This window comes from Sesamum indicum, unplaced genomic scaffold, assembly GCF_000512975.1.
Source record: "Sesamum indicum cultivar Zhongzhi No. 13 unplaced genomic scaffold, S_indicum_v1.0 scaffold00128, whole genome shotgun sequence".
NCBI classification, from domain to species: Eukaryota; Viridiplantae; Streptophyta; class Magnoliopsida; order Lamiales; family Pedaliaceae; genus Sesamum; species Sesamum indicum.
In genome coordinates, this window is record NW_011628055.1 from 3,988 (window position 1) to 30,611 (window position 26,624).

Sequence of the window (26,624 nt, forward strand, 5' to 3'; positions counted from 1 at the left end):
CAAGGGAAAAATAGTCACTTCATATTATGCTCTTTTTTTTTTATTGATTTTTTATTATATTTATAATTTTGGGTTATTTATCTTATCCGTGGTTACAACATTTTAATAGAAATTGTGTTCTTTGCTCGTTGGATACGCTGGAGACTCACTAATACTTGCTATTTTCTTGCCCTTATTCAAAGCAGTGTGTTCCAATCTTACGCAGGAAGGTTTGATTTGCATGGACAAACAGAGGATGGATGATTGATGTGATGATTGCTGGGCGAAAGTGGCGAGGAAAGCATGTAGTTAACACCGCCTATCGCAACCTACTCATCACCAACAATTTACTTGATGCTTTGATAGCTAACATATTAGTATTCGAGCTTTTACGGGATTTAATCAAATTGAGCAGAAGTCGAACTATATAATAACTTGATTTATTTATATCAAATACAAGAAAAATATGTATCCAAATTTAAACTATTACATGTAATAAACTAAAACTAGAAGGAACTTTATGCAATAGATTTAAAATGAAATATCAAATGACTTCATTCGTTTTAGCAATATTTACTTCAAGAACAATAGGGACGATAAATTTGAAACAAGGCAATCAATAACAACGGCATGTCCGTGATGCTAAAAGCATGCAAGTTTTTCAGCTTGGAATACATGAAAACAAGTCAATTAACTCCAAGAAAATTACTGTAATCGACATTGGCACTGGGCTGACAGACTTGACACATTGAATGCCAAACCTATGCGTCCTTTTCAGAAACAGAGATAAGTATTTGTGAAGTATAGTTCCAGTGGTCGATTCAGAATATAACAGCAGTCAAATCAGCTTTCTCACAACCTCCTCAAACCAAATCACAAACAATTCAAGAACTGGAAAATGATGTCCAAAAGAGAAGGTAAAAGTTCAGATCACAGCATTAATAACTCTGTAGCACCATTACCCTCCTCATATGGGTTTGATCTTGAAGTGTAGTGAGATTAAAGAGAATACCAAACATTTCAGATCCTGCAAAAATGGAAGACCATAAACATCATTTATTGATCCCAAATTAAGTGAACACTATAACCTCATCTGATGAACAAGTCATTATTACTTGAAGGCAATGAAGTTGTTATAGTGCTGCTTCAGGGAAGAACAGGAAAAAGATGATAAGAAAATGACAAACTAAAATCATATTACAGATAACCAACTGCAATCACATATAGAATGCTGCACAAATTCTCATCCAATAATTCGTCCAACATCAAGATACTCATGCATAAAAAATGCATGTTCAATTGAGTTAGTTATGCATAATTGATCACTTGGGCAGGATTGCCTTGTTCTTCTTACATCATCTCATGATTTGTAAAGGTTATGAACAGCTTCCTATAGTATACAGAGTTATCTACTGGTTTCAAGAGAACAGTTTTGTTGGTGGGTGGGGGGAGGGTCAATACCTCTCAGGGCCGTTCCTTTGTGTTGGCTCTGAACCCAGGATTAACATCGTAAATTTCTAAGCTATGATAAAGTTAACAATGATCCAGTTGTTTCCATCAGGGTTAAACACCAATCAATAGGTGTTTCCTTATCAGGCCCTGACGAGATTAAGGTCTTAGTTTTCAAGTGCAACGAGTGACTGATTTTAACACTTGATAGCTGTAGGGTCACTCATAAACTTTGAATCAAACACCTTGATGCCAAAAAAATGGAGCACGTGATCCAGACACCTAAAAGGGGTAGTTCTCTACACAATCAAATTTGCTGTTTATAATTGATCATTATGATTGTCTTGAACATCTAACCAAATAAAGTCCATGCCCCATCATCCCCATATCTCTAGTAGATACATATCATTACTAGGCACATAGCACATTGCAGAAGTTAGAAAAAATAGCAAAAGAACAAAGCTTTAGCTCTAGCTCTTCTTAATAGGCAAAGATCTTTGCTAACAATTTCCCTTTGTTTTTGTTATACAACCATATAAATCCATACCTCGCCTTTCTAGGAAATGACTCGAGCAATTGAAGACCGAAGTGATTCTCAGATTGTTTACATGAATGAGCAAACACATAAAACCAAGCTTTAAAGCTCCTTTTCTTCCTTTTTGCTTAAAGTCTGATATTCCCACCTGAATAAATTCCTAAATACCGAACAACCCCCACCATATTCAAGCTAAACCCAGTAACTTAAAACATGCACAGAATCCACTTTTGGTATCATGTCAACCGACCTTGATATAATTCCTGAATAAAACAACTGTATTAGCTTCGAATGAGAAAAAATTTATACCTGAACCAGATAGTAAAAAATGCGCAAGCCCTCAGGATCTTTACTCGTCTGAACATCCATAAGCGAACCAATCTTCGAAGTCGTAAAAGAAATATGCTCATTCCCCATAACAATCTCCAGCTCCTGCCTCCCAACACGATCTGGCTCCGGCCAATTGATATCATCTTCCTTCGTTATCTGGACCACCAAAAAAAAAAATATTTTCACCATTCGAAACCCTAATCATGAAAACGACGGTCAAGGAAGGAAAAGCCGGATGAGGTGTTACTTCTGAATCAGCGACGATACGGCGGCACTCCTTGAGTACGGCAGGGGTGAGGAAGATCTCTTTGCGAATCATAGTGTCGTTCTTGTAGTTGGAATTGTTGGCATATCGGAGCTTGCCGTCGGGTCGGAACTCAAATTCCAAGAATTCATGGCCGAATTTGCCTTTGTGACCGACGTAGTATCGCAGGTAGAAGTCGCCGTCGTACCCTCCGTCTGCCATTGGCGGTGTTTATTGAGACGCAGGGCTAAACCGTTGCCTACTTCTAATGTCTCATATTTATCTTTTTTCCCCCATTTTAGCTTTAGTTCCACCGACCTAAGGGCGTGTTTGGCTTCATTTTGGATGGTTAATTATATAAAGTGATAGTTACATTCAATAGCTCTTAAGTTTGGTGTAATTATATATATATATATATATATATATATAGTTAGAAAAATTACATTTAGTAATCTGAGACTTTTCGTCTAACAAATAGGTCACTCCTCTAATTAATATTGATTGAATTTGTTGATTTTAACAAAAAAACTTAATGAAATTATATTTATCATTGTTTGACTTATTCCAAACTTATTGTAAATTAATATAAAATTTCTTATGACCAAACTACTTTTATAACAGTGAAAATACACCTCCCATCATGCATTAATGTGTAAAGATATACAAAGGTAATTTGGCCATAAAAATATTTATTTGATCTACAATAAAAATCAATAATAAATCAAGCGGGGTAAATACGAGTTTTATTTTGTTAATATCAACAAAATCAATAGATTTTGACTAACGGATATATCTATTTGTTAGACGACAGCAAACTTTAAAAGTAATAAAAATAATCTCTTAAATTATAAAAGATTTACATATAACTACACCAAATCTAAAAAAACGAGAATTTAGTTATCCCTTATATAAACTCAATTCTAAAATAGTTAATTGTTATAGTAATTGAAGTTTTAAAGAATAATTAAAATAATTGACCTTATAAAATTATTGTTGATCACAGCTCCACGTTTCTTTTTTTTTTTTATTTTTCTTTTTCTAGAGGAAAGAATTTTGCAAATATTTTGTAATCTGAATTTGATATAGTTGTGATGTTCGGCTTGGTTGAATTTGGATAAGTGTTGAAAATATGATAAAACAAACAAACATTATCACTACGTTTGGTTTCATTTTTAATTTATTTTGGTGTGTTTTGTGGAGATAGATAGATAAAAATAAATAAGTATGTGTTATAAATAGTGTGTATGTTTTGATTTGTTTTGGAGATAATATAAAATAAGTATGGTATGTTTGATGTTGTTTAGTAGGAATCAAAAACTATTCTTCATTGTAAAATCATGTCTCTTTATATATATTTATATATATGTATGAGTATGTATATAATTTTTTTAATTATAGAGCCTATAATTAGTGTAGACTTATTTTGACAAAAAATAAATGAGACACTGTTTCAAAACATCACAAAAAACTTTCAAAATAAATCAAGACAAACATTTACCATGTTGAGATGGGCCAAAAATAAAACCAAACATTGTATAAGTTTGTTGGGGATCTTTAACTTTGAAAGTTGAGGTTCGTCTGGTTTGATGTGAGGAGAGAGAAGGTGAAATTGGATGACAAATAATAATAATATTTTTTAATTATTTAGTATGATTGTGAGTAAATTATAAGTATTTTTTGTTCTATGATATAAAGAAAATAATTGAGAAGAGGATACTTATTTTTTAAATTATATTTATTAATTATTTCTCTTTATTTTATATTATAAAATAAATTAATCAATGTTATATTAGAATAATTTAAGTTATTAAAAAATATAAATAATAAAAGATTCATGAAACAATAAAAAATATTTTTTTATGATTATCTTTTTCCAATTATTTTATAAATTAATCCTTTTTCATTAAAGTTTAGATATAAACAAACTTCGACTTGGAAGGGAATTCATATACATTCAATTTAACTTGATCTCCATCTATTCTCATCAACTAAGCACCAAACATTTTATCTATATCTCTTTTACTTTTTAACTTTTTTTATACTCTAATTTTTTATTCTAATTAAATAAATTATAAAATTAAATATCTGTATTTATACGAATGTTACGCGTCAAAATCAAACCATCAAGTATTAAATAATTAATGATGGTGAATTCGGATCACAATAATACTTAAATTTAGTTATATTTAGGTATTTAAAAATTTGCCAAGGTATTTTTATTATTTAAATATATTTTTATTAAAACCAAGTCGCATTATTTTAGCAGACAATATATAAATTATTATAATTTAGGTTGTAAAATGCATTGAATTATTATGATTAATAAAAAATAAATTTGATAAAATTAAAAGGTAGTTATTAACATCAAATATTAAATATGCGTTTTTTAATTGTAGATAGTATACACTTTCAATAAAGATTTATAAAAAGTATTAATATACAAAATAAAATTATTTAATAGGTACAATTAAATACCTTTGTTATTTAATATTCTAAAAATAAATATTTTATCTAATACCTAAATAAATAAATATTTAGATTTAACTCACGATATTGATTAATTGAAATAAGATGACAATATTTACAATGATTTCTTAGCCCATTGGTTAAGGTTAAAATTGGATTTGAGTATTACCAGACATGTCAGTTTTTATTTTATAGTAATTTATTTATAATTATTAATCATATCGATATATTGATTGAGTTGAAGTATTTGCTCAGTATGTTAAGATGAGTTATTATAATTTATTTATTATAATTAATTAAAACAATATTATAAGAATATTAAAAATTGTTTATGGGGTGGGCATGTAATTAAAGTAAATCACTTTCTCACAACTCTTCCCCACTCCTACGGTGTCGGCCTTCTACGCGTATATTTATACGGAAGATCCTATCTGGCTCTCATTTCTAATTCTTTTTCATTAATCACAATCGCTCTCTCCGTCAACACGGTCAACTCCTCCGACCCCGTTTCCGTGTCGCGAACGATCTCCGTCCGTCGGGAGGAGGGTATTCCGGCTTCCCCACCGTTGAATCATCGCATCCAATCATGACTCCCGAATAGTAAATCTCTTATATCCCTACATCTGAAAGAAATGAAAGCAAAAGTAAAATTGTTCGAGGGTTTTTTTCAGAATTGAATTCTGTTTATGTGATACCTTTGAATTTGATAGATCCACGTCAGCGATGGTTGGGACGCTGCGAATCCTGTTTATCCCCCCTTGATACAATGTTGTTAGATCCGCGAATTTGATATATTGTTTGATCGCAAATCTGTATTTCTTTCTTTTTTTTTTTCCAGAATTAATAATTTGTTGAAATTGTTGGCTGTGTCCGTTTGTTAGTGTATATGTCTTTTGACACAAAGTCTATCAAGTGTTATTTGAATGATCAAAGTGTATTCTTAGTTTTTTCTTTTCAACTTTGGGGATCTATGTGATCCTGAAGTTAAACTAGGTTTAGGTTGATTTCTGATACCCTAGTTTTAGTTACTCGTCATACTCCTTATGGGGTCAAGTCGGTATTTTTGGTTCTTCTATTTAATTGATTACGTCTGTCATTCACTCTTATGTGCTTGTAGAAAAATTGGGTAGATCAGTGTATTGTGTTCTGCATGGGGAGTTGCAGATACATAATTTGGTTTAGGTAGGACTTGCTGCTGATGAAATTAATATTTGATAAATTACAGCATATGCTGGTTAATCATAGCTTCTCTCGTTTCTGCTAGAAGCAACCATAAATCTATTTGCTATCATGGGCTACAGTATTATATTCAGCACATACTCAGCTATCAAACTAATAACTGGAGAAGTATCTTTTTATCTGAAGTGGTGCATACTGTTAGAAAGACTTTTATATTTGGCAACAGCTGGAATTACATTACTATGTACTTTTTGGCATCTGGAAAGATATTATGTAACTCATTTGGCATTTGATGTTGTGTCTTACAGTGACTACTTGTTCAAACTTCTTTTAATTGGAGATTCAGGTGTTGGCAAGTCATGTATTCTGCTGAGATTTGCTGTAAGCCACTACATTTTGCTTGATTGTGGTTGTTGTAATAATTTTTTCAATGCATATAGGATTAGGATGGTTCCTTCTATTTTTCATGTAAGCACTCATAAAGGGGAAAGAATGGTAAAGATGTTACAGGAGAGTGTCCAAATTTAAGCAATAAGGCCGAATGTGATAGTAGCAATATGCCAAAAGTTAGGTATATACTAAAAAATAGCAGCATGCATTCAAGCAAGGCTAAAAGATTGGTAAAGGGCAATGTTCACAGAATGTTGTGGCTACTCTTGCGTTGACTTCATAACTACGTTTCCTGAAGAGGATTGTTCTTATTTTTCGATCATGTTTTTTATCATGTACTAAACATAGATGTAATAATAGCATATCATGTGAAGTACCTCTGAGATTCATTTTCCATGAACCAGGGATGGTATTGTAACTTGTTTATATTAAGTAGAGTGAGAACGAGCGCTTCTTTGCCAATTGGATATATGATTTTCTCCTACGAGCTTCCTGATTGGACAAGTTGGGGGACAACTTGATATCATTACGATAGTGTGAATGCTTTTATACAGTGCTCAATTTGGGAATTAGTGCTCTTCATTTAATTGTTACAGCTTTGAAGGTGTATACATCGACAGCTGTACTTTTTGCTTTTTTTTGACTAAGCTGACAATGCAGTATGTTGCAGTTGGTTAATTCCTACATTTCTTTGTAAGTTGAAATTGTGGACAAGCATTGGAAGCTTTACCTTTTTTGCATTTGATTAATATCAATTAAGAACCATCCGTCCAAATAGCACAGTGAGAAAGTAATACTAAGACTTCTGTTAGTTTGGCCAACACATTGTCAATAAATTTTCCTAGTTGTTTATAGATTAATGCAACTATTTTAATTTAGAAGTCATTACAAGAAGTGTTCAGCTTTCGGCGGATTCACCATGTTCTCCATAAAGTGTTGAGAGTTTTTGGTGAAATTGGAACTTACTTGCTTTTATTATCCTTTCTGGTACAGGACGATTCATACCTCGAAAGTTACATCAGCACAATTGGTGTTGACTTTGTAAGGCTTAAGTTATTGTCTTGTAAGTATTACCTGACATAAGTATAATCATAACTCTGAGTTCTGGCTATGTTTCTACTTCTACAGAAAATTCGAACTGTAGAGCAAGATGGGAAGACTATTAAACTTCAGATTGTAAGTACTTTGTTGATTGTGCAATTCTCCTATTTCAACTTTTAAAATATGCTGTTACCTCTGGATCTTTTTCTTGTTTCTCGTGATTAGAGAATTTGGCACTGGGTCTTTTATCACTGTTGATGGAGATTAAAATTTGACATCCATTCATGTCAATGTTTTTAGAAATGGGATAAGTTTCTCATTTCGTCATTGATATAACATTTGAATATGTTAATTTTGAGAATCTTTATCTTGCAATGTGCAGTGAGAAGTCTTCTGGAATAGTGATAATATTATTCAATTTTATGTCCTTGTGTCTTGTGTTATTTCCAAGTAAGATTACTTTGAATTATTTAACTGCTTCTATAATGAATAGTGATTGTATACAGTTGTCACTAATTTTTTCACTCTCCAACTAGCAGTAAAATTTTGCTAGCCTGCCAGAGTTTAATTCACTATGCCTTTTCAAGAAATGGTTCTTTTATTGTGCTTCTATGTATTAACATTTATTTGCTGTGATTTTGTCTTCTCATCTCATACTTCTGAATGATATGGATACTTGATTGCAGTTTAATTCCTGCAAATTTTTCCCTTGTGGTGGACATGGACTTTTGTGGAGCGCAGTTTGTTCACATTTAGTTTTACCTTTTTTTCCTTGCAGTGGGATACTGCTGGGCAAGAACGATTCAGAACTATAACTAGTAGCTACTACCGTGGGGCTCATGGCATTATAGTAAGTTTGTTTCTTGTAGTTTTACCTCCAATATGCAATTTAATTTGTGTTTTGAAATATATCCTCGACTTGGTTTCAATTTCTGGCAGATAGTATATGACATAACCGACCAAGAGAGCTTTAACAATGTGAAGCAATGGTTGAGTGAAATTGATCGATATGCTAGTGAAAGTGTAAACAAGCTTCTGGTTGGAAACAAGTCTGACCTTGCGGATAAAAGAGCTGTGCCGTATGAATCAGCAAAGGTAGAATTTTGTATTATATTACATATGTATTATTCTTTGAGTGAAACTGTAGCTAAAATACATTGGTTGCTGTTATAAAAGGCATTCGCTGATGAAATTGGCATTCCATTCATGGAGACAAGTGCAAAAAATGCCACTAATGTCGAACAGGCTTTCATGGCTATGGCTGCTGACATTAAGAACAGGTTTGCTTCTGTTTTTGCTTGTTCCCTTTTTTCCGGTGTAAATTCTTTTTTTCATTTTGATTGCAAGTTTCATTACTTTTCCTAGTCATAACCTTTTTTTTGTATCTGTGCTGACCTGTACTGGGTCCTCTTTGCTAAACATTTTTTTAACTTCTTTTTTCTCATAAACTGCAGGATGGCAAGTCAGCCTGCATTGAACAACGCAAGGCCACCTAGTGTGCAGATCCGTGGTCAACCTGTTGCCCAGAAGAGTGGCTGCTGCTCTTAGTGGTGTCAATGGGTCCTTCGAGATGCTATACTTCCCACTCTCCGTGTTGGGCAAGTAGACTGACCACGACAATGACGAAGCTTTTCTGTTCTGCTCCTTATATTAGTTCGATTCTTTGAATTATGTGTTATTCCTAAATGTCCTGTACAAATCACAGAAGGATTGCTTACTTTAAATAGTATTGTTTTTGTTATGCTTTTCTTTCCCTTAGTTATGTCGACTGGTAGTGATGCCATATTGGGTTAAACCAGCTTTTCAGAAAGATGTGGCCCGTTAGGAAAATTATGTAATATGGTGTCTTTTTTTGCATTATATATATATATATATCTGGAATTGGATAATCTTCAAATATATTGCTTACTTGCGATGGATTGGATGTATTGTTTTAATGAACGTTATGTGATCATGATGTTGTTCATTAATGAGGATTTGGCAACTGAATGGAAAATATGAGGCAGAGAAGTCATTTGTCCTAGTTGCCTAGGCATTGAACATCATACTCTGTAAGGTTTATTGTGCGTGAGAATCAGCCACTTGAATATAAGAGTTTGTGCACATGGGAAATGTGTGAATATCACAAAATTGAATGGAAAAGTGCCCGAAGTCTACAACCTATATCTCGAGTATGGGGGTTACTAAAGCATTTTTTTGTTTATTGTTTTTTTTGGAGCCCAATTAATTTAAGGTTATCTTGTGAAGGAGTTACTCTTGATGGTATATTTGATGCAGAGTCTTGATGTATCTCTTGAGATTACAAGTGCCATCTTTCATGAATCTTTGAAGTCACTGAATTTTATGAGAGACTTGATTTGAGCTCTATTAAGAAAATATCTAATTGCCTGAATTTGGCTCGTGTTTGATATAAATCATTAACTAAATCAAAATTCTGTATGCATTTTTCAAGTTTAATAATAATTCAAGTGGAAAAATGATGTATTTAATTCAACTCAAATTATTTACGCTCCATGTGAGACTAATATAATACATAAATTAATTTTAATTTTAGTAAAGTTTAGTTATAAACAAAAATAAAGGATAAATAAATTTTTTTCTTTTAATAATTTTACTAAGAGATAATTTATATATTAATTAAATAATTTAATATTTTAGTTATTAAAAGGTGCAATTTTAAATAAAGATTTAATAAAAAAAAGTTAATATTATAATTTATATTTAAATTAAAAATTAGTATAAATAATAATAAAAATATATGGGGTCATATTACTTATCTTCATAAATATTACTTTGACACTTTTTTTACCTTTTGATAATTACAAAAATCCCCCTGAGTGCATTTTTATTTTTGAAAAATTATTTTAAATGTGACCTAGTCAACAGGGGCATCTTAGGTTTTAAATGTTGCCAATGGATGATTTGTGCAATAGATGAGGAATGTAAATGTAACTATTCCTATATTTAACTATTGAGCATTAAAATGAATATATCATATTATTAATAATCAATGATATTTTTGTCCATTTTTATTAATTAATTATCGCAGAGATACGGGATTAATTGAAGGTATTTAGCTTATGGAGGTAATTGACGATGGTGGTATACTTTATTGTGTAAAATGTATTTGACCCTAAAGTTAATCTTATATTGATTAATGACTAGTTTGAATTAATTGACTTCTCTTTTTTGAGCATAGTCGAATATAAACTTATAAAATCTTAAATTTCAATAGAATAAAATATCTGATTCCGTCCCCCAATATTAATTGCAGAAACAAAATGTAATGTGATGTATATATGTATTTAAATCTTATATAACCATCCCTTAATATGTTCCCCAATTGAACACATTGCATTTATTTTAACTATAAATAATAATAAAAAATCATCATAAAAAATGCTAAAAGCTGACTAATAAAATAATTTTATGAAGTCGATGCCTAGTTTAATTGACGAAATTGAGGAGTTCGAATCCTTTTAACGTGTGTTATATTATTATACGTTAATAATATATATTGATTGTATATACACTATAATTATCTGATATTAAGATTAATAAATGATTGTTATAATTGTCGACAAATGTTAAGATATAAATATTTAAAATTAATAATTATATTAGACTTATCTAAAAAAAATAATAGTTAACCGCTTTTCCTAAAAAAAATAAATAGGAAGCTATGTATTTTAAAATGGAAAAAATTAGCAGTATTTAATGTGTTTTAAATATTATTAAAATTTAAATTAATTTTGACAAAAAATCAAAATACAAAGAAAATTTGCGTTTATCTGTTTTTTTCCCCCAACTATAGTAAAGGTAGAAAATTGCGGCCAAAAAGCCGAGTACGGACAAACGCACCATTGTCAGGTCACACTGTTCATCTCAGCTAATGCGAGTCAACTCGGTAGTACACCTCTCTTTCTCTCTCTACGCTTCCGTATACATGTACATGTATCCGTATGATACGCCAATGTGTCTATGTTGCGTATACGGAATACCTGGGTAAATCGAATAACAGAATTGGTTTGTTGTAACTCGAGCTTTTGTTGTATTTTTCTTTTCAAGTGAAGGTCCAGCGGTATTTACTCGTGGAAGGAATAGTTAATTAGGGCTTTTAATCGTCAATCTCGGTGAGTTTACGATCTTTGCTTAGTTTTTGATAGGCGTTGTCTTCTATTTAAGTTTTTCTGTATTGCTTCAACTGTGAATTGTAGATCCTATTGCTTTATGCATATATCTAGGGTTAATATTTCAATTCAACTATCAAGTACTCGGCTTTTTTTGTTTTTTTGTTTTTTTCAAATTTTATTTGTCATTGAATGTCGATGGTTTCAATTGTGGTGCTGGTTTCAGGTTTTAGATTTTTGTTTGGAAACTTGGGAGGAAATCTTGGAGCTATGAATAACCTCATCAATATTGTCTAGCAAGGATGCCAGGAATACCTCTTGTGGCTCGTGAAACTGCGTAAGTCTCTCATCAGCTAACTGACACTCAAGCATTCTCACGCTGTGCAGCTGATTAAGGCACCAAGCGACTTTGCGGTTTTGTAATTTGCGTCAAATTTATTTGTTCATAGTTTCACTTCATCCACTCTTACTCGGATTAATGGTAGGATATGATAAAAAGTAAGCAGTTTCGGAAATCGTGGCATGCCCTACACCATTTAAGTGAATTTAAGAGTTGGCTGTTTCCCTAAGCTCTGGTGGTTTAGACATAAAAATCCTAAAATATTTGTTTTGATTTCTTACAGAGTACAAATTTGACTTTGTAGTGGAAGGTTGGCAATTGCAAGATTGCTGCACATTTTGGTCAATTGCATGACACTGATTCTTATGTTCTGAATTCAGTTGTTCAGACATGGTAATGGCTGCAAAGTTGTCTACAAATAAAGTTGTTATTCATAGAATCCTCTATAAAACAAAATGTAAGTATTATATGTACTCCAGAGAGAGAAATGAATAAGTTCATGGGATATTAGTTGATCTTGGAATCCTCAATCTGAATTAGCAATATCATTTTTCTCTCATTGTTAATTTGTCAAATGGCAGACAGACTCATGACCATACTCATGAATTTGATATCTTAAGTTTTGAGTAAGGTGACCACAGTTGGAATGTGATTTTTGGATGTCATCTGAGATCTCAGTGCTATCTAATTCTTGGAACAGGAATTGTGCTTGCAATTGCAGTTACTCTAGAGGTGCAGAGCATATGTGTCGCCAAGATCCCCATGCACATTTATCTGCAGAAGAGCAAATTGCAGCTGAGGAGAGCCTTTCAATTTACTGCAAACCAGTTGAGTTGTACAATATTCTTCAGCGTCGTGCTGTTAGAAATGTAAGTTTCTTCCTTCTTGCTGCCTTTTTCTCCCTTGAACGCCTGTTTCTTTGTTTTTTTTATATTTATTCAATAATTTTTCTTTTCAATTTATGTTGGGATAATGTGATTCTATTTCTGGAGGACCAATTCAGAATTACTTCATGTATGTTTATAAGCATAATAGACGCAGGAATCAACATATTGAATTCCATCATTTTTTTGTCATGGGTTTTTATTCTAGTTGGGTACTAAAGGCAGATTTTTCTGCAGCCATCCTTCCTTCAGAGATGTCTGCGATACAAAATACAAGCAAAACACAAGAAAAGGTATAACTCTTCAAAATATATTAGTGTTCATCATGATTGCCCGTTCTTGACATTTTTTAATTCTCAGCAGCCATAATATATTAGGAATTCTGAAAAATTAGTCCGATAAGGAATGGTCCTCCTACTATCTTACAAATTTTTGGTTTTTGGTGTCCTTTGATTGTTGTTTAATGGGAGGACAACATCATTTTGGTTGTCTTTCGGCTTTTTTATATCCTGGCTTGTAACTTTCCTTGCTGTGCGCTACTTTTTTAATCAAAAGTTGAGTCTGGTCGCCTCATAATTTTTGACAGAGCAAACCTGTAACTTTTGGGTCCACAAATTCCAGGTGCTTAAAGTTCTCAGAGTAAAATGAAATTCATGCATACATAGTTCTGAATATCTTTTCTAGAAGCTGCTATCCACCTTGCCTCTAACTATAATTACCACCAATGATTTATTTTTACTTCCTGAGATTTTTCATTTGATTCACTCAGTTAATGTGTGTCTGGTATTATTCTTGGATGCATATTTTGGAATTGGAGTAACGTGACTAACACATTTTACTTCTATCTTATCTTATTTCCTAGGATTGAAATGAAAATATCTCTACCATCAACTGTAAATGATGAAACTCGAATTCAAAGTCTATTTCCTTTGTGTATATTGTTGGCAAGACCAGTTTATAGCCCTGCAGTTGTAGAGGTAGTGTCTGAGTTCAGTTCATCTACTTGGATATTTCACTTTTCTCCTTTCTTCTATTGTTTCTCTTCCTGATTTCATTTTGTTGCAGGATTCAGCAGTTTATCGTTACAGTCGAGAATGTATATTGATGAAATGCACTGGAGATGATAGAATGAACCAAGATCAAGCAAATTTTATTCTTCCTGAGATTAACAAACTATCAGCAGAAGTCAAATCTGGTTCTCTTTCGATTTTGTTTGTGAGCTGTGGTATGCTGCTTCTACTTCTGTTTATTTGGTGTCTATGTCAATGTCAATGGTTCTTTGGCAAATTTTCATGCTGCTGCCTTTTGCAGCCGAGTTGTTTAAGGAGCATGTTGGTGGGTCATTATTTCCAGGTGAGTTGTTCATTAGTTGGAAAAGCTGATATATATTCGCGTATTAGTTGGAAAAATTAGTTTTGTGGCATATGCTTGCATACTGAATATTTTCTGCTTAATTTCTTAGAGAAGCAGCTATTTTCTGCATGTATATTTCTATTTCAGAAACTAATATTAGTTGTGTCCTTTATTGAGCTATTTTTTGGTTGGCTGGCCAATTTATGTTGAGTTTTGAGTACGTGGTGGTTTTCCCTTCATCATCTGACATTTTTTAATCTTCATGAGCGGATTGTAAACAATGAACTGAAAATTTTTGTAACTTGTCAAATATAACCTGTTCTCATGAGGTTAATTTGTATTACTTGTAACTTCAGTTTGATTCATAAACTTACATGCTATAAAAGTATTGCAAATATTATTCACAGATGAAAGCACCATTCCTGTGGTTGCTCTACTCTTGTTTTTTGAGCCATCCAATTGGTAAAGGAAGCTTGTTTTATGATTGCATGCTTTTGTGAGGATCAATAAATTTTTTAACATATGAAGATTAGATCAGTTAGCTAATGTTGCACCTGTATTCTGGGAATTGCCTACTTCTTTCATTCCTTTTTATAAGGCATGGGTGTATTCGAAAGAAAACTGTTATGTCATAACGTGCATTCTCTATCATTATATTCACCTGGCCTGGGATTAGGTAAACTTGGAGGTTACAAAGGAGTCAATTTTGGCTTCTTCGGTTTACTAAATGATGACTCCGCTATAAGTATGGAAGTTGTGGCCTTCCCCTAGGGGTTGGTGTTTATACTAGGTGCCATAGCCTTTGCTCTAAGGAACATCATTATTTGATACCTACCTATCTGGACCGAGCAAAGACAACGATGAATAAGCTGATCAACAAATACTCTTTGATATTAAAATTTTATTTAATATTGCTCTAGTTACTGTCTCTCATATGTTTTTTCATTTCGCCTCTTATGTTCTCTTTTTGTTAACATCTTCATTAATATGCTTCCTTTTTTATGATAGCTAATGTTGGAGGCCACTGCTTCTTGGGTAAAATTCCAATGGAGTTGCTTCACTTATCATGGGAGAAGTCTTTGAACTTGAGTAGCGGTGAGAGGGCTGAGATGCTGTCAACTGTCGATTTGCATTCATGCTTCCTGAAGGTATTGAATTTGACATAAGTTCTTGATTACATGTACTTAGTTGTTGATGGTGCTTCATATCCAAGCATGAATTACCCTTATGTTATTGGCTTGGTGGAAGAATGGATCTTGAACTTTTGCATTTTCTCATCTATATTTCCCTTTTTTTTTTCTTATTTCTTCATCTACCTTCAACTTTACTGTAGTACTTTACTTGAGTGTTCTGTTTACTATTTGTTTGGAGGAGTTATTTTCTTATTTCTTTTCCCCTTTTTTCTACTTAATCTTTCCTTGAAATATCTTTGGAGCGTTCCATTGAATTCTGCTCCCTCTGAACCCAAATTTGAGATCAGATTTTTAGAATGTCCAAAAATACGGCCTCATTTCCTAAATGATTTTTTTCCGAAGCTACTCTTAGTTAAACTGACATAATGCCACAGAATTTTAACCACCCCTTTTAATGACAATAATGTAAAATACAGAATGCATCACACCTAAAACCCCAATCTAGATCAACAGTAATCGTCATTTTGGAGCAGAGGTAGTATTTTTTAAGTTATGCATTTGATCAGATTAACTTATTAAGGCACTGCAGGAGTTTTCATCTGCCAATGTATTTGCATTTTGTATCCGACATCATCCATAATATTGTATGAAATTCATTTGGTGTAAAAGCCTACAGAAGCAGCAGCACCTGAAATTAATCATCAGACTGAAGCCCAACTGGGAAAAATGTTAGTGTAATCCAGACAATTAATGCAGTGTCCGTGTCTAACCTCAACACTGATCTTATTCTTTGGGCTTGATTCAAAACTCTCCAGTGGAGCCTGCTGGAAGATGTCTTGAGCTTGTTGATTGACCTGGCAATATAGAAGGACTTTGACTTTTGTTGTCTGTTCAGACCTGCCCCTGAATGTTGCAGCTAATGGTTTCTAAAACACAAGGCTCTTGCTTCTCAACATCCCAGGACCTTACTTGTAAACCCCTCCACCCCCTACCAAAAAAAAAAAAAAAAAGAGAATTGTTACTAGGTTTGTAAACTCTTCCTCCTTAACAACCCAGCATTCCACCCACACCCAAAAGAAAAGCTATTGCTTTTTTTTCTATATGAAAAAAATGTAGGTTAATGCATTAATGAATACTCAAGTTTTATTATGTCGTGGACATTGCCTCTCACGCAGTTTGAGTATTTTCTTTGCAGATGTTGCCGTCATCTATGGCCTTTTGCCACCTTAACTTAATTCGTCCCTTTCTTGCAGACAAGCTGTTTTGGAGAAGACAAATGTTTTTCATTTCATAGTCCTCATGCTGGATCCACGGTAACCCCCCTCTCTAGGATGAAAACCTGCTTTATTTTCAGAGAACCTGTCTTCATGATTTTGGAGGTTGTTCTGCGGAAAAAGTGTTTGTTGTTGGTCACATTTTGTTTTGCTATCTGCTTTATTGAAGGCTATGTCTCAACAACTGCAAGTCCGCATTGCAGCAGAAGAAATTGGGGCGAGGGAGAGATCTCCATATGACTCGTTCGCATACAGTGACATCCCTTCATCTACTTTGCCTCAGATTATTAGGTGAACCCTCTGCCAGTTTCATTCTTCCCATGCTCTTTCTCAAACATATGCACATATGTAACACTCATAAATGGCATTGCCAGACAACTTTTCTCTATTAAAGTAATCCATTTTGTCAAAATCAGTTTACACCATGATCATCTTTCATTTGCCTCATCATGCCCTTTGTACTGGCAATCTACTTCTCATGAGAATGCTCTATCTGAATTCAATGACCTCTTGCCAAATTTATAGGGACCTCAATGCTTATTAAGACATATGATTGTATATGCTCATCTCATTGCTTTTGTGGTTTGGTCAGGACGTTTTGTAGTTGCATAGTATTTCAGGAGTTAACTGTTCTTCTTGGTAAATGCTGTTTAGGTTGAGGACTGGAAATGTTGTTTTCAACTACAAATACTATAATAACAAGTTGCAGAGGACTGAAGGTAATTTGGCTACCAGTTTTCTGGTAACTGCTTTGATTCGATGACCAAAAGCTTGTTCTGTTACTTTCAAGTTTAATAGTACTTGCTTCTTGTTTGTCATATCTGAATGCAATGTGCTTAAGGAAACACACACTTTTCTTGTAAGATGAACCACATTCTTGACTCTTCTTGGGCTTCAACATATCATGTCCTGAATTCAACAGCTTCTCAAGACAAAATATCTTTGTGATTTTATTACTTTATGGGAAACAAACTTTCTTATCTGTTTTATTCTTTCATTGACACTACTGCACAATGCAATACCATATTGTAAAAGGTAATAATAGAAGATATCCTAAATGATCAAACTCTAGGGTGAAGAAGCTCCTGAATTGTCATCCATATTAAATTTCAACATGACACTCATGACAGATGTCATGCTTACCAAATGAGAGTACTTGGCATCCCTTTTCATGGGTAAGTTAGTACTTGGCCAATTCTTTTGTTGGTACTAGGGAAATATGGGTTAGACTTGTAATCTATGAAATCCGCCCCTCCTTCCAAAGTTTAAAGAAGGATCATTGCCATTTCCCATCTGCATCAGACTTATCCACTCTTCATGTCTTGCCTCCGTAGAGTGGGATTGGTTAGATGAAGTGGAGGCCATAATGCTTCAGATTCCGGGCATTAATTATACAGATAATTTTACTTGTCAGTTGCAGACTGTTTTCAAAGCAAATTCCTTGTCCAACTACTGACTTTCTATACTGCAAGAACAATTAGATGCCTTAATTCAAAATTAGGCTGTGGTCAGAATCAACCACGTTGCGCTGGTCTCTTTCTCCATGTCTTACTAGATTCTCTCCCTATGCAGACAAAGAGGCTTTATATGGAAATGGTCTGTGCATGTCATTCTGTTATGCATTACCGTTTTTGTCTAAGTACACATTGAAGGTTCAAGTTCCCTCTGGAAAAATAGTTGAGGTAAAAGATTTACTAGTAGTATGTTATGCATTATAGTTCTGTCTAAATACACATTAAAAGCTCAATCACCCTTTGGAAAATTGTGGAGCTATGGAGGTAAAAGATTGACTATTAATGTGTGATCACTTTTATTTATGACTGTATAAGCTCTGAACTTCTGGTCTAATATATCAGTTATGTCCAAATTTTTCTATGACTCTCCAAATTTGGTAAGTACTTTATCTTGGATTTTTGGTAAATATTATTTTATGGGACTACTACGGACAACAATCATTTTTTGAAACGACGAGAGTAGAGGTCGCGTGGCTGTAATTTCCAGAATGATAAGAAATTTGCATTTACTGCATAGTGGACAACATACTCTGTTGGGTGGCTGTATTGTATCATGGGTCTTGGTGTTATGCCTTAGTTCTTCTCTGTCACCATATTCCTGTAATCGTGATATATTTTTCATGTGTTTCTTCTGGTAGAGTGTTCACTAATTATACCATTTTCTAGGTTTCATAGAATTTGTAATATTTTGTCCTGATCTTCTGTTTTATGTGTATTTCTCAGAAAACATGATTTTTGTAATCAATTCTTGTTAATATCATCTCATCTGAATTGTAACTCTTTGTGAGCTTTGCATTTCATCCTTACAAGTTGCTGCAAAGATTTAGAAAAAGCTTGACTTCGCATCTTTATACACAGTGACGGAGGACTTTGCATGCCCTTTTTGTTTGGTTAAATGCGCAAGCTTTAAGGTACCATCCAACTTGATGTTCTTATGTCCTGTTGCTAAAATGTCTGTGGACTATGATTTAATCCCTGCTGTTATTGTGACTTCCACAGGGTCTGAGATATCATTTACCCTCCTCTCATGACCTCTTCAACTTCGAATTTTGGGTTAGTAAACTGAATCTATTTTAAAAGATTCTACTGCCTTGGTATTTGAATTACTATTCTTACTCCCGGTCATATTGTGTAGGTGACAGAAGAATTTCAAGCTGTGAATGTCTCTGTCAAGACTGATACATGGAGATCTGAGGTCAGGATGCCACCTCATTGTTGTTGGTCCTGTGTTGTCAATGCGATTTGTTATGCTTGTCAATGACTTATACAGTTGTGGTTGTCGTATCCAACGGATGAATATTAAACATGCTAATGTATGCTCATGAAAATAGCCTTTTAGTTACACTCATGAAATCCTTTGTTTAATTAATTAAACAAACTTTGCAGAACCTTTTAATTACATATATTCAGTCTCTAGAAATTGAGGACAACTTTGTTTTACTATAATAGCTAAAAACCTTGGATTTTTGCTCCAGCTTGAATGGTCTACTCTGAGAAATAGATACTGAAGCTGTAAACTTAGACATGGATGTAGTTAGATGTTCTTTCCTAATTGTTCCATGGAACTTGACTAACTTTTCCAGTATGATATGCAGATTGTTGCAGCTGGTATTGATCCTAAGCAACAAACTTTTTTCTTTTGGTATGCTTATTCTATATTTTATTTGGATACTCTAAATTATGGAAATTCCTTGCCCTGCTTGAATTTTTGATGTCAAATGCTATGGAATCAACTGCACTACAGTTCAAAAGCAACACGGCGTAGAAAATTGAAGAGCCTAGTTCAAAGTTCAAAGCATGTGCATCCCCTTATTTTGGATTCCGAACTTCCAGGATCAGTCAATGAGCTTAGAGAAAAGACTGATGGTAACTTATTTTGGATTATCAATTTTGTTTTTTCAGCTATTTTTTCTTCCTGTGTATTTAGCTACAATTTTTAAGTCTAACAGTAGATGGTAGTGCACTGAGAGCTTGCCTTGGAGCTGAGATAAGCTTATTCTCTTGCTATGTTTTCATGTTGCTGGGACGTCGTTGTGGACCAATTATTGTTTAAGGAATGATGAAAGTTTCCTTGTGTGTGGTTGCCTGAGCCCACCTGTTCGATGATATGAGCAACAGCATATCCATAAAAGAAAATTTGTAAAACTGAGTTTTTATCTAGTTTCTTGGTTTGGGAAAATGTATTAATTTATTAGGTTCATCTTTTAACCACTTGGATTCCTTAAATTTCTTCTGGACTGCAAGATGAAGCTGGAAATTGTTTACACCAACAGTTGGTCTCACGTCTCTTCCCCCAGTTGTGGACAAGGCCAACTAACCTAGAATTTGATACAAAACAAATAGAACCTATATATGTATGTGTTTCTATAGTTATGTGTGTCTGTAGATAGATAGGTAGATATAGCTATAGATAGATCGAAAGGGAAAGTAAATCTAACTTTTAGTAGGTGTAGCAGAGAGTGGGGATCGTGATGCATCCAGTCCCAGAGTTTCATCTGCCACAGCTCATTCATATGCAGACCCTGAATGTGTTCAGTCATTACCTGCTAGCAACCTCACACCTCCAGCATTACTACAGTTTGCGAAGACGAGAAAGTTATCTGTTGAACGCTCTGACCCCAGAAAGTAAGTTCACTCGTGATGCATTAACTAGAAGATTCTGTTAATTAGAGTAGAAGTCATAAAATTTATCTTTGCAAGCTTCAGAACCTCTAACTCATTATTGTATTCGTCATCTATTATACTATTCTACCAAGTGCTTCTCATACAAGTTCGGATTGTATTTTTAAGGTAGTTTGTACATTTATATTTGGAATATAATGCATTTTCAGAAAAATGAAAGATAAATAGAAATGCGCTGAAGATTCACCTAGTGGCACAGAAGATAAAACCCCGTATTGGAAAAACAAATTAAGCCGTTTAGACATGATTGCCAATAAAATTATTGAGCTATGCTAGGAATTAGGTTCCTTATGACTACTTGCAAATTTTAATTGCAAGGTTGCCATGATTGGCCAACCCTTTTGGGGGTTGGATGATTCCTCATTGGCTGGACTAATCTTTTGAGCATTATCTAGTGAAGACTTCACACTTTTTAGCTCATTCTTTCTAGTTATTAGTTGGCCTTGTGGTTGAACCAACTCCAAGTAGATGAAATGTCTCTGTCATTAAGCATTCAGATGTCAACCATTATAATTTACTCTTGTTATTCGTAGAAATATACCATATTATGATTAGGCTTTGACATTGACCGACATTGATTTTTCCCACTGTAATTTAAGTTCTTATCTGTATTTCTATACCCTGATTTTGATTTAATGTTTGGAACTGACTGATATTCAATTTCCAATTTTTCTCCCAGTCGTGCTCTCTTGCAGAAACGGCAGTTCTTTCACTCACATAGAGCTCAAGTGAGTCTTTAACTTCATTTATTCTACTTAAAAAGTGCAGTTTGATACGTGAACTGGATTCATGCTCCTGCAGTTTCTGTTAATGCTTCAGTGAAGTACTATTCTATCTGATTCAGAACTAAGAAATGCTTTTTCACATGGTCCTTAAAACTCTATTGAGGTATAGACGATGGAAAAGATGTTGGTTTAGGGAAAAACTTGTGCACTATTTTTTGTTATGTAAATCATCAGGATTAGGTGGCAGCTAGCTTCATGATATTTGTTGTTCTTCAACACTAAAGTACAAGTATGGTGTGGCCCACATAGTGTAATCTTGCCAGTCGATCCAAAATCTTCATGCTGAAAAGCTTGTTACCCAAAGTTATTTTTATATACCAGTATACTTTTGACATTCTTAAGGATGCAATCTCTCACCTCGTAGATGCATGTCCAGATTTGGTTCTATTTCTGACACTGTGCTAATGGATGTTTGGGGTCCCGTGTGGTATCTGCTTCAACTTTGCTGTTTCTTTGCCCCCTCCTCTTTGACGGTCATTCCTGTTTTAATGTTTTGAAAGTATCATTGTTGTCGTATACCTGTTTTTGATGTGTTTTAACTGCATTGTCTTTGTTTCTGAATGATTTTTACTTTGCAGCCTGGATTATGCACATTCTCGATGCAATTTATATCTATCCTTAGATATATTTTGCATAGCAATATAGTCGACGTACTTATGAAGAAAACATTTGAGAATATATATGTTAATAAATATATTTGAAAATGAATTTTTTTAATTAATACAGCCGATGGCCATGGAGCAAGTTCTATCAGATCGGGACAGTGAGGATGAAGTCGATGATGATGTTGCAGATCTTGAAGATAGAAGGGTTTGCTGTCTCTTCTGAACACCTCTAGTTTTGTATTTGTTGTTGCATCTTACTATCATGTGCATATGACCTGCTTCTTGAGGTTCACTTTCACATAATTGAGGGTTCTTTTGTATGCGGCTAGGTAAAAAAAGACTAGAGTGTGCAGACTTAGGTTCCAGAAGCAAAAGTGAACTAAGTTGTGTCTGATTGGAATTGCATATTTGTTCAATATAGTAGGTGATCTTTGTTTGCAGATGAGCATTGGTATGAATGCTTGCATATAGAAATCAAACATGTGATGAACACTCCAGTCTCAACTGATTGTAGACCTCCTTTACGTTATCTCTCCGAGTTGCATAGGTCCAAGTGATATAAAGTTCAAGTTTCTTTGGTATCAGTAATAAGATCTCTTGCACTGCCATAGAAACACAAACCTGGACCTGGCAATAGCTTTCAACCCAGATGCCAAAATATATCTTAGTTTTCTATACCTGAGTTTACATAGTTCAGTGACAATGCTTATATAATACATGGCTTAGCATTTCAACATCAACAGTAGTTCAAAACCTAAGCACTATCCTCCTGGGTCAAAATGATTTTGGTTTCTCATTAGTTTTCTCTCGCCCATCTCTAGGGGATGGGATCTTTCTTACAGCAGAAAGCGGACTTGAGAAAACATTCTCAACCAATAGAAAATGTTCAAATATGTTAATCTGCATGTTCTCTATCAATAAAAGAAGGTTTTAGTAAATTGATCAATTTGAGAAGTATGTTATGCGCTTATGTGCATTCACGTCATGCAAGCGGATAGAATTGTCCAGTGGCCTCGGAAACAGGAATGTCAGCCACTTTGGGCAGACACTTGATTTCTCAGAATTTCATCCTTTACTAGGTTCCAATCTTCAAAATTCTAACTCTCTTGCATGTGTCGTAGTTCCTGCAGGCTAGACTAGAGGGTGTAGGTTTATGCAGAGGAACATAAAATGATACATTCAAGTGCAGCACATGGGCTATTTGGTTTTAATTTCTGATTGTCTATTTGGTTATAATTTCCAAATCAAACATCTTTTGGAATAGCTTCAGGCTTTTTTCCCCCTTACTCTTTTGGAAACTTATCATGTGGCACTTCTACTGATGTTGAGCAGATGCTTGATGACTTTGTGGATGTTACGAAGGATGAGAAGCAGTTGATGCATCTGTGGAATTCTTTTGTTAGGAAGCAAAGGTCAGCAACTTCTTAAGTTTTCATCTCTTTCATTTTGTATTTCAATATTTCTTGAGGATCTTCTCCATTATGTTATACACACCCATGATGTATTTCTAAAAGACTTTATACTTTAATGTGTGTATCCACATTCCACACATCTTGCCACTTTACCATAATAGGGCCAGATGATGATGACTATTTATAATTCCAAGAAGAAGCATTTCCATGAGTCAGCTTCTAGAAAGACATCAATCAAGTAGGGACTGAACTGTTCAAAATTTCTTTTTATGGGTGTTACTTTTAGAGATAAGAATTGATTATTTATAGATGGTCATCTGAGCACTTAAGCTAGCTAAAATTGCCAGGTTGTATGAAGTCACATGAACATAGATAGGGATTTTCACTGTTCTTCTAATCTTATAAAGTTGGAAACATAAGAATGAATAGATTATATATAAATATATATTAATATGCAGTTATACATGTATATCTATATATATAATATTGAAGTACATAACGAGAACAAGAGATGGTGATGATGATATGCATTACAAAAGTTTAGGTTATGATATTAAGATGTCACCCCTTTTCATTAGTCTTTTACTAAAATCTTGAACTTGTTTGATTAAGTTTGCCAAAGCATCTGCATAGTTTAAACTTGTACCTGGACGTGCCCTAGGTCAAATAAGTTGCAGGTGAAGCCCGTCACTCTGGCACCTGTGGAATGGGGGTGGCAGTCTAAGCCACTTTAGAGTTCATTACATCACACACGTGTATTCAGAATGGCTTCAAACACAAATCTGAAGATAGACACGACGATAGAAATGGTGGAAGATGGGGGTGATGAAGACTTTAGGTAGAGATGTTTGGTTCATGATTGGCTGAAAGAAGTCTATGAGAGATGACAGGAATTGATGGTGGAGGAAAAACATACCATGCAGAGAGAAGTGGATATTATGCTAAGGCCTTCTGGATGAGCTTAGGAAGAAGACAATAGATGGGGGAGAAAGAAGCTGCGGAAAACATTTTTTATTTAAGGAAAAAAAAAAAAAAGAAAAAGGACCAAGAAAGAAAGTTTGGATAGAAAAATGGAGTCAGTTGCTCTGCAGCAGAGGGAAGGAGTAAACAAGAGGGTTCGTTCTTCTAGGATTTGACACGTATTGTACTGGTATTAATACATTTCATTTAGTTTTATTTCAAGAAAAAATTAGTGAAGAGTTTACGAAGATAACAAATTCCATGCCAGGGTTTGGACCATGCTTGCATGTTTAACAACTTAACAAGGAAACCAACTGGTCATGAACATACATGTCGCTAATTCCAGGACAAAGAATCTACATAATATACTTATGGCTCTTGCACCCTGCCCCTGTCAACTAATGTTCCTAGGCTTATAGCTTTTTGGATCCTGTTTTCAAGGGCCAACTAGTGGCACATAAGGGTTCTGCATGATTAAACTCCTGTGCACAACAGCCAGGGAAGTAGGATTTGACTTGGGTGTATGTGAAATGCATGAAACAAGGCGAATTTTCCTTTTCATTTTTTTTAATTATTATTGTTATTATTATTAATTTCATCTGAGTGCTGGTTGTGCCATGATGGCAGGGTATTGGCAGATGGTCATATTCCTTGGGCGTGCGAGGCTTTTTCCAAGCTGCATGGACAGGATCTTGTTCGAACACCAGCATTACACTGGTAGCTGCTTCTACTATGCCCGATTTTCATCTAAAGACCTAGTATTGGCATAGCTAGTCTCACTGTACTATAATTCTGTGTCTTTTCTTCTGATCTGAAGGAACTCCAGAGTTTATGATACTTCTTAGTCCCATTTTATTGAGTTCTCAATCCCCTTTTGTTCAGTCATTATGTCTAATAAAATTTCCTTCCTTCTTCCCAAAATTTCGTTAAAAATGAACGCATACATGATGCCACTGAACTAGTTCAACATCTTCCCATCTGGCTTTCGAAAATTCGTGGATTGCACTCAACAAAACGCTTTTTCTGAGCTCATGTGATGAGGCAACAGATACTGTGGTGCAACTTATATCGCGAAGCCTATGTTTGGCAATAGGCTAGGGCTTTATGTCATGAACGAGATTTGCTACATCAGGCTCTAATATGCCTCGAAAGCAAACAGCATCGAATCTTACAGCCAATCACTTGATCATTCTTATGAAGTACCTCTCGTGATGCTTGCATTTTGATTTGCACGTCTTATTCATTTTACACTAGGTCCCACTTAATTGTGTTGTTACATCTCTGGCAGGTGTTGGAGATTATTTATGATAAAACTCTGGAATCATGGTCTTCTTGATGCTCGTACAATGAACAACTGCAATATAATTCTTGAGCAATTCCAAGGCCAGGATGCAGACCCCTGAGAAATCATGATGCAATAATGATCTTCCTCTTTGGCATATAATCGACTGAGGTGCGTCTGGTGTAGCTTCAGCAGACGGCAGTTGAGGTCATCATTATTTGGACTTAAATGGTTTATCTTTAGGCTTGAGAATCATGCACAATATCAACTCAACCCTTTTTATCCTTTTGCTAATTTTCATAGCCATGAAATTTGCTCTGGTTATTGGGTACGTTGTTGTACATGAAAAATCATTTCTAAGTTATTTTCACAGAAAGTTCGAAAACTTTATTTGTCATCTTGTACATTGCCCAAGTTTACACTTATAATTATTATTCCATTACGTTTACCTTTGAGTTTGAGACACTATTGCTAGGACATCCTCGACCTATGGTAGGACTTTGGAACAGGAAACTAGAACTTGTACATGGTTAGCTTAAAAATATCTATGTCGTGTACTCAGCTAACTTCTAGCTATTCCACCCTTGTAAGTGGTAATAGTTGGTCTGTTCAAGAATTTCACTAAGCAGGAGATAGGAGGGATTATCAATATGCCAT

At 34.2% G+C, this 26,624-nt stretch overlaps 3 protein-coding genes across 8 annotated transcripts; 2 read left to right on the forward strand and 1 right to left on the reverse strand.

Annotated features, from left to right (window-relative positions):
- Positions 1 to 556: 556 nt before the first annotated feature.
- On the reverse strand, positions 557 to 2,828 carry LOC105179194 (protein mago nashi homolog). Its single transcript, XM_011102783.2, has 3 exons — positions 2,541 to 2,828; positions 2,273 to 2,449; positions 557 to 1,006 (listed from the first exon to the last, which is right to left on the reverse strand). Exons 1-3 carry the CDS (start codon positions 2,757 to 2,759, stop codon positions 947 to 949), a joined length of 456 nt encoding a protein of 151 aa, XP_011101085.1. The 5' UTR covers positions 2,760 to 2,828; the 3' UTR covers positions 557 to 946.
- Positions 2,829 to 5,415: 2,587 nt separating this feature from the next.
- LOC105179195 (ras-related protein RABD2a-like) lies at positions 5,416 to 9,512 on the forward strand. The gene is made up of 8 exons (XM_011102784.2): positions 5,416 to 5,603; positions 6,491 to 6,563; positions 7,566 to 7,613; positions 7,701 to 7,748; positions 8,392 to 8,463; positions 8,553 to 8,708; positions 8,790 to 8,893; positions 9,068 to 9,512. The coding sequence occupies exons 1-8, from the start codon at positions 5,590 to 5,592 to the stop codon at positions 9,159 to 9,161; spliced, it is 609 nt and encodes a 202-aa protein (XP_011101086.1). The 5' UTR covers positions 5,416 to 5,589; the 3' UTR covers positions 9,162 to 9,512.
- Positions 9,513 to 11,416: 1,904 nt separating this feature from the next.
- LOC105179196 (polycomb group protein EMBRYONIC FLOWER 2) lies at positions 11,417 to 26,415 on the forward strand. 6 transcript variants are annotated; one of them, XM_020691268.1, is made up of 24 exons: positions 11,417 to 11,520; positions 11,687 to 11,746; positions 11,970 to 12,080; positions 12,367 to 12,476; positions 12,784 to 12,952; positions 13,205 to 13,260; positions 13,830 to 13,944; positions 14,033 to 14,192; positions 14,279 to 14,320; positions 15,329 to 15,468; positions 16,707 to 16,766; positions 16,897 to 17,018; positions 17,382 to 17,446; positions 19,100 to 19,152; positions 19,241 to 19,294; positions 19,377 to 19,436; positions 19,837 to 19,883; positions 19,986 to 20,107; positions 20,686 to 20,866; positions 21,603 to 21,651; positions 22,435 to 22,518; positions 23,646 to 23,725; positions 25,313 to 25,402; positions 25,974 to 26,415. In XM_020691268.1, exons 5-24 carry the CDS (start codon positions 12,827 to 12,829, stop codon positions 26,086 to 26,088), a joined length of 1,821 nt encoding a protein of 606 aa, XP_020546927.1. In that variant the 5' UTR covers positions 11,417 to 11,520; positions 11,687 to 11,746; positions 11,970 to 12,080; positions 12,367 to 12,476; positions 12,784 to 12,826; the 3' UTR covers positions 26,089 to 26,415. The 6 variants fall into 6 exon arrangements, with proteins under 6 accessions (XP_020546927.1, XP_011101089.1, XP_020546924.1 ...); XM_011102787.2 differs by lacking the exon at positions 12,367 to 12,476; XM_020691265.1 differs by lacking the exon at positions 12,367 to 12,476 and having other exon boundaries at positions 20,689 to 20,866.
- The last annotated feature ends 209 nt before the right edge of the window (positions 26,416 to 26,624 follow it).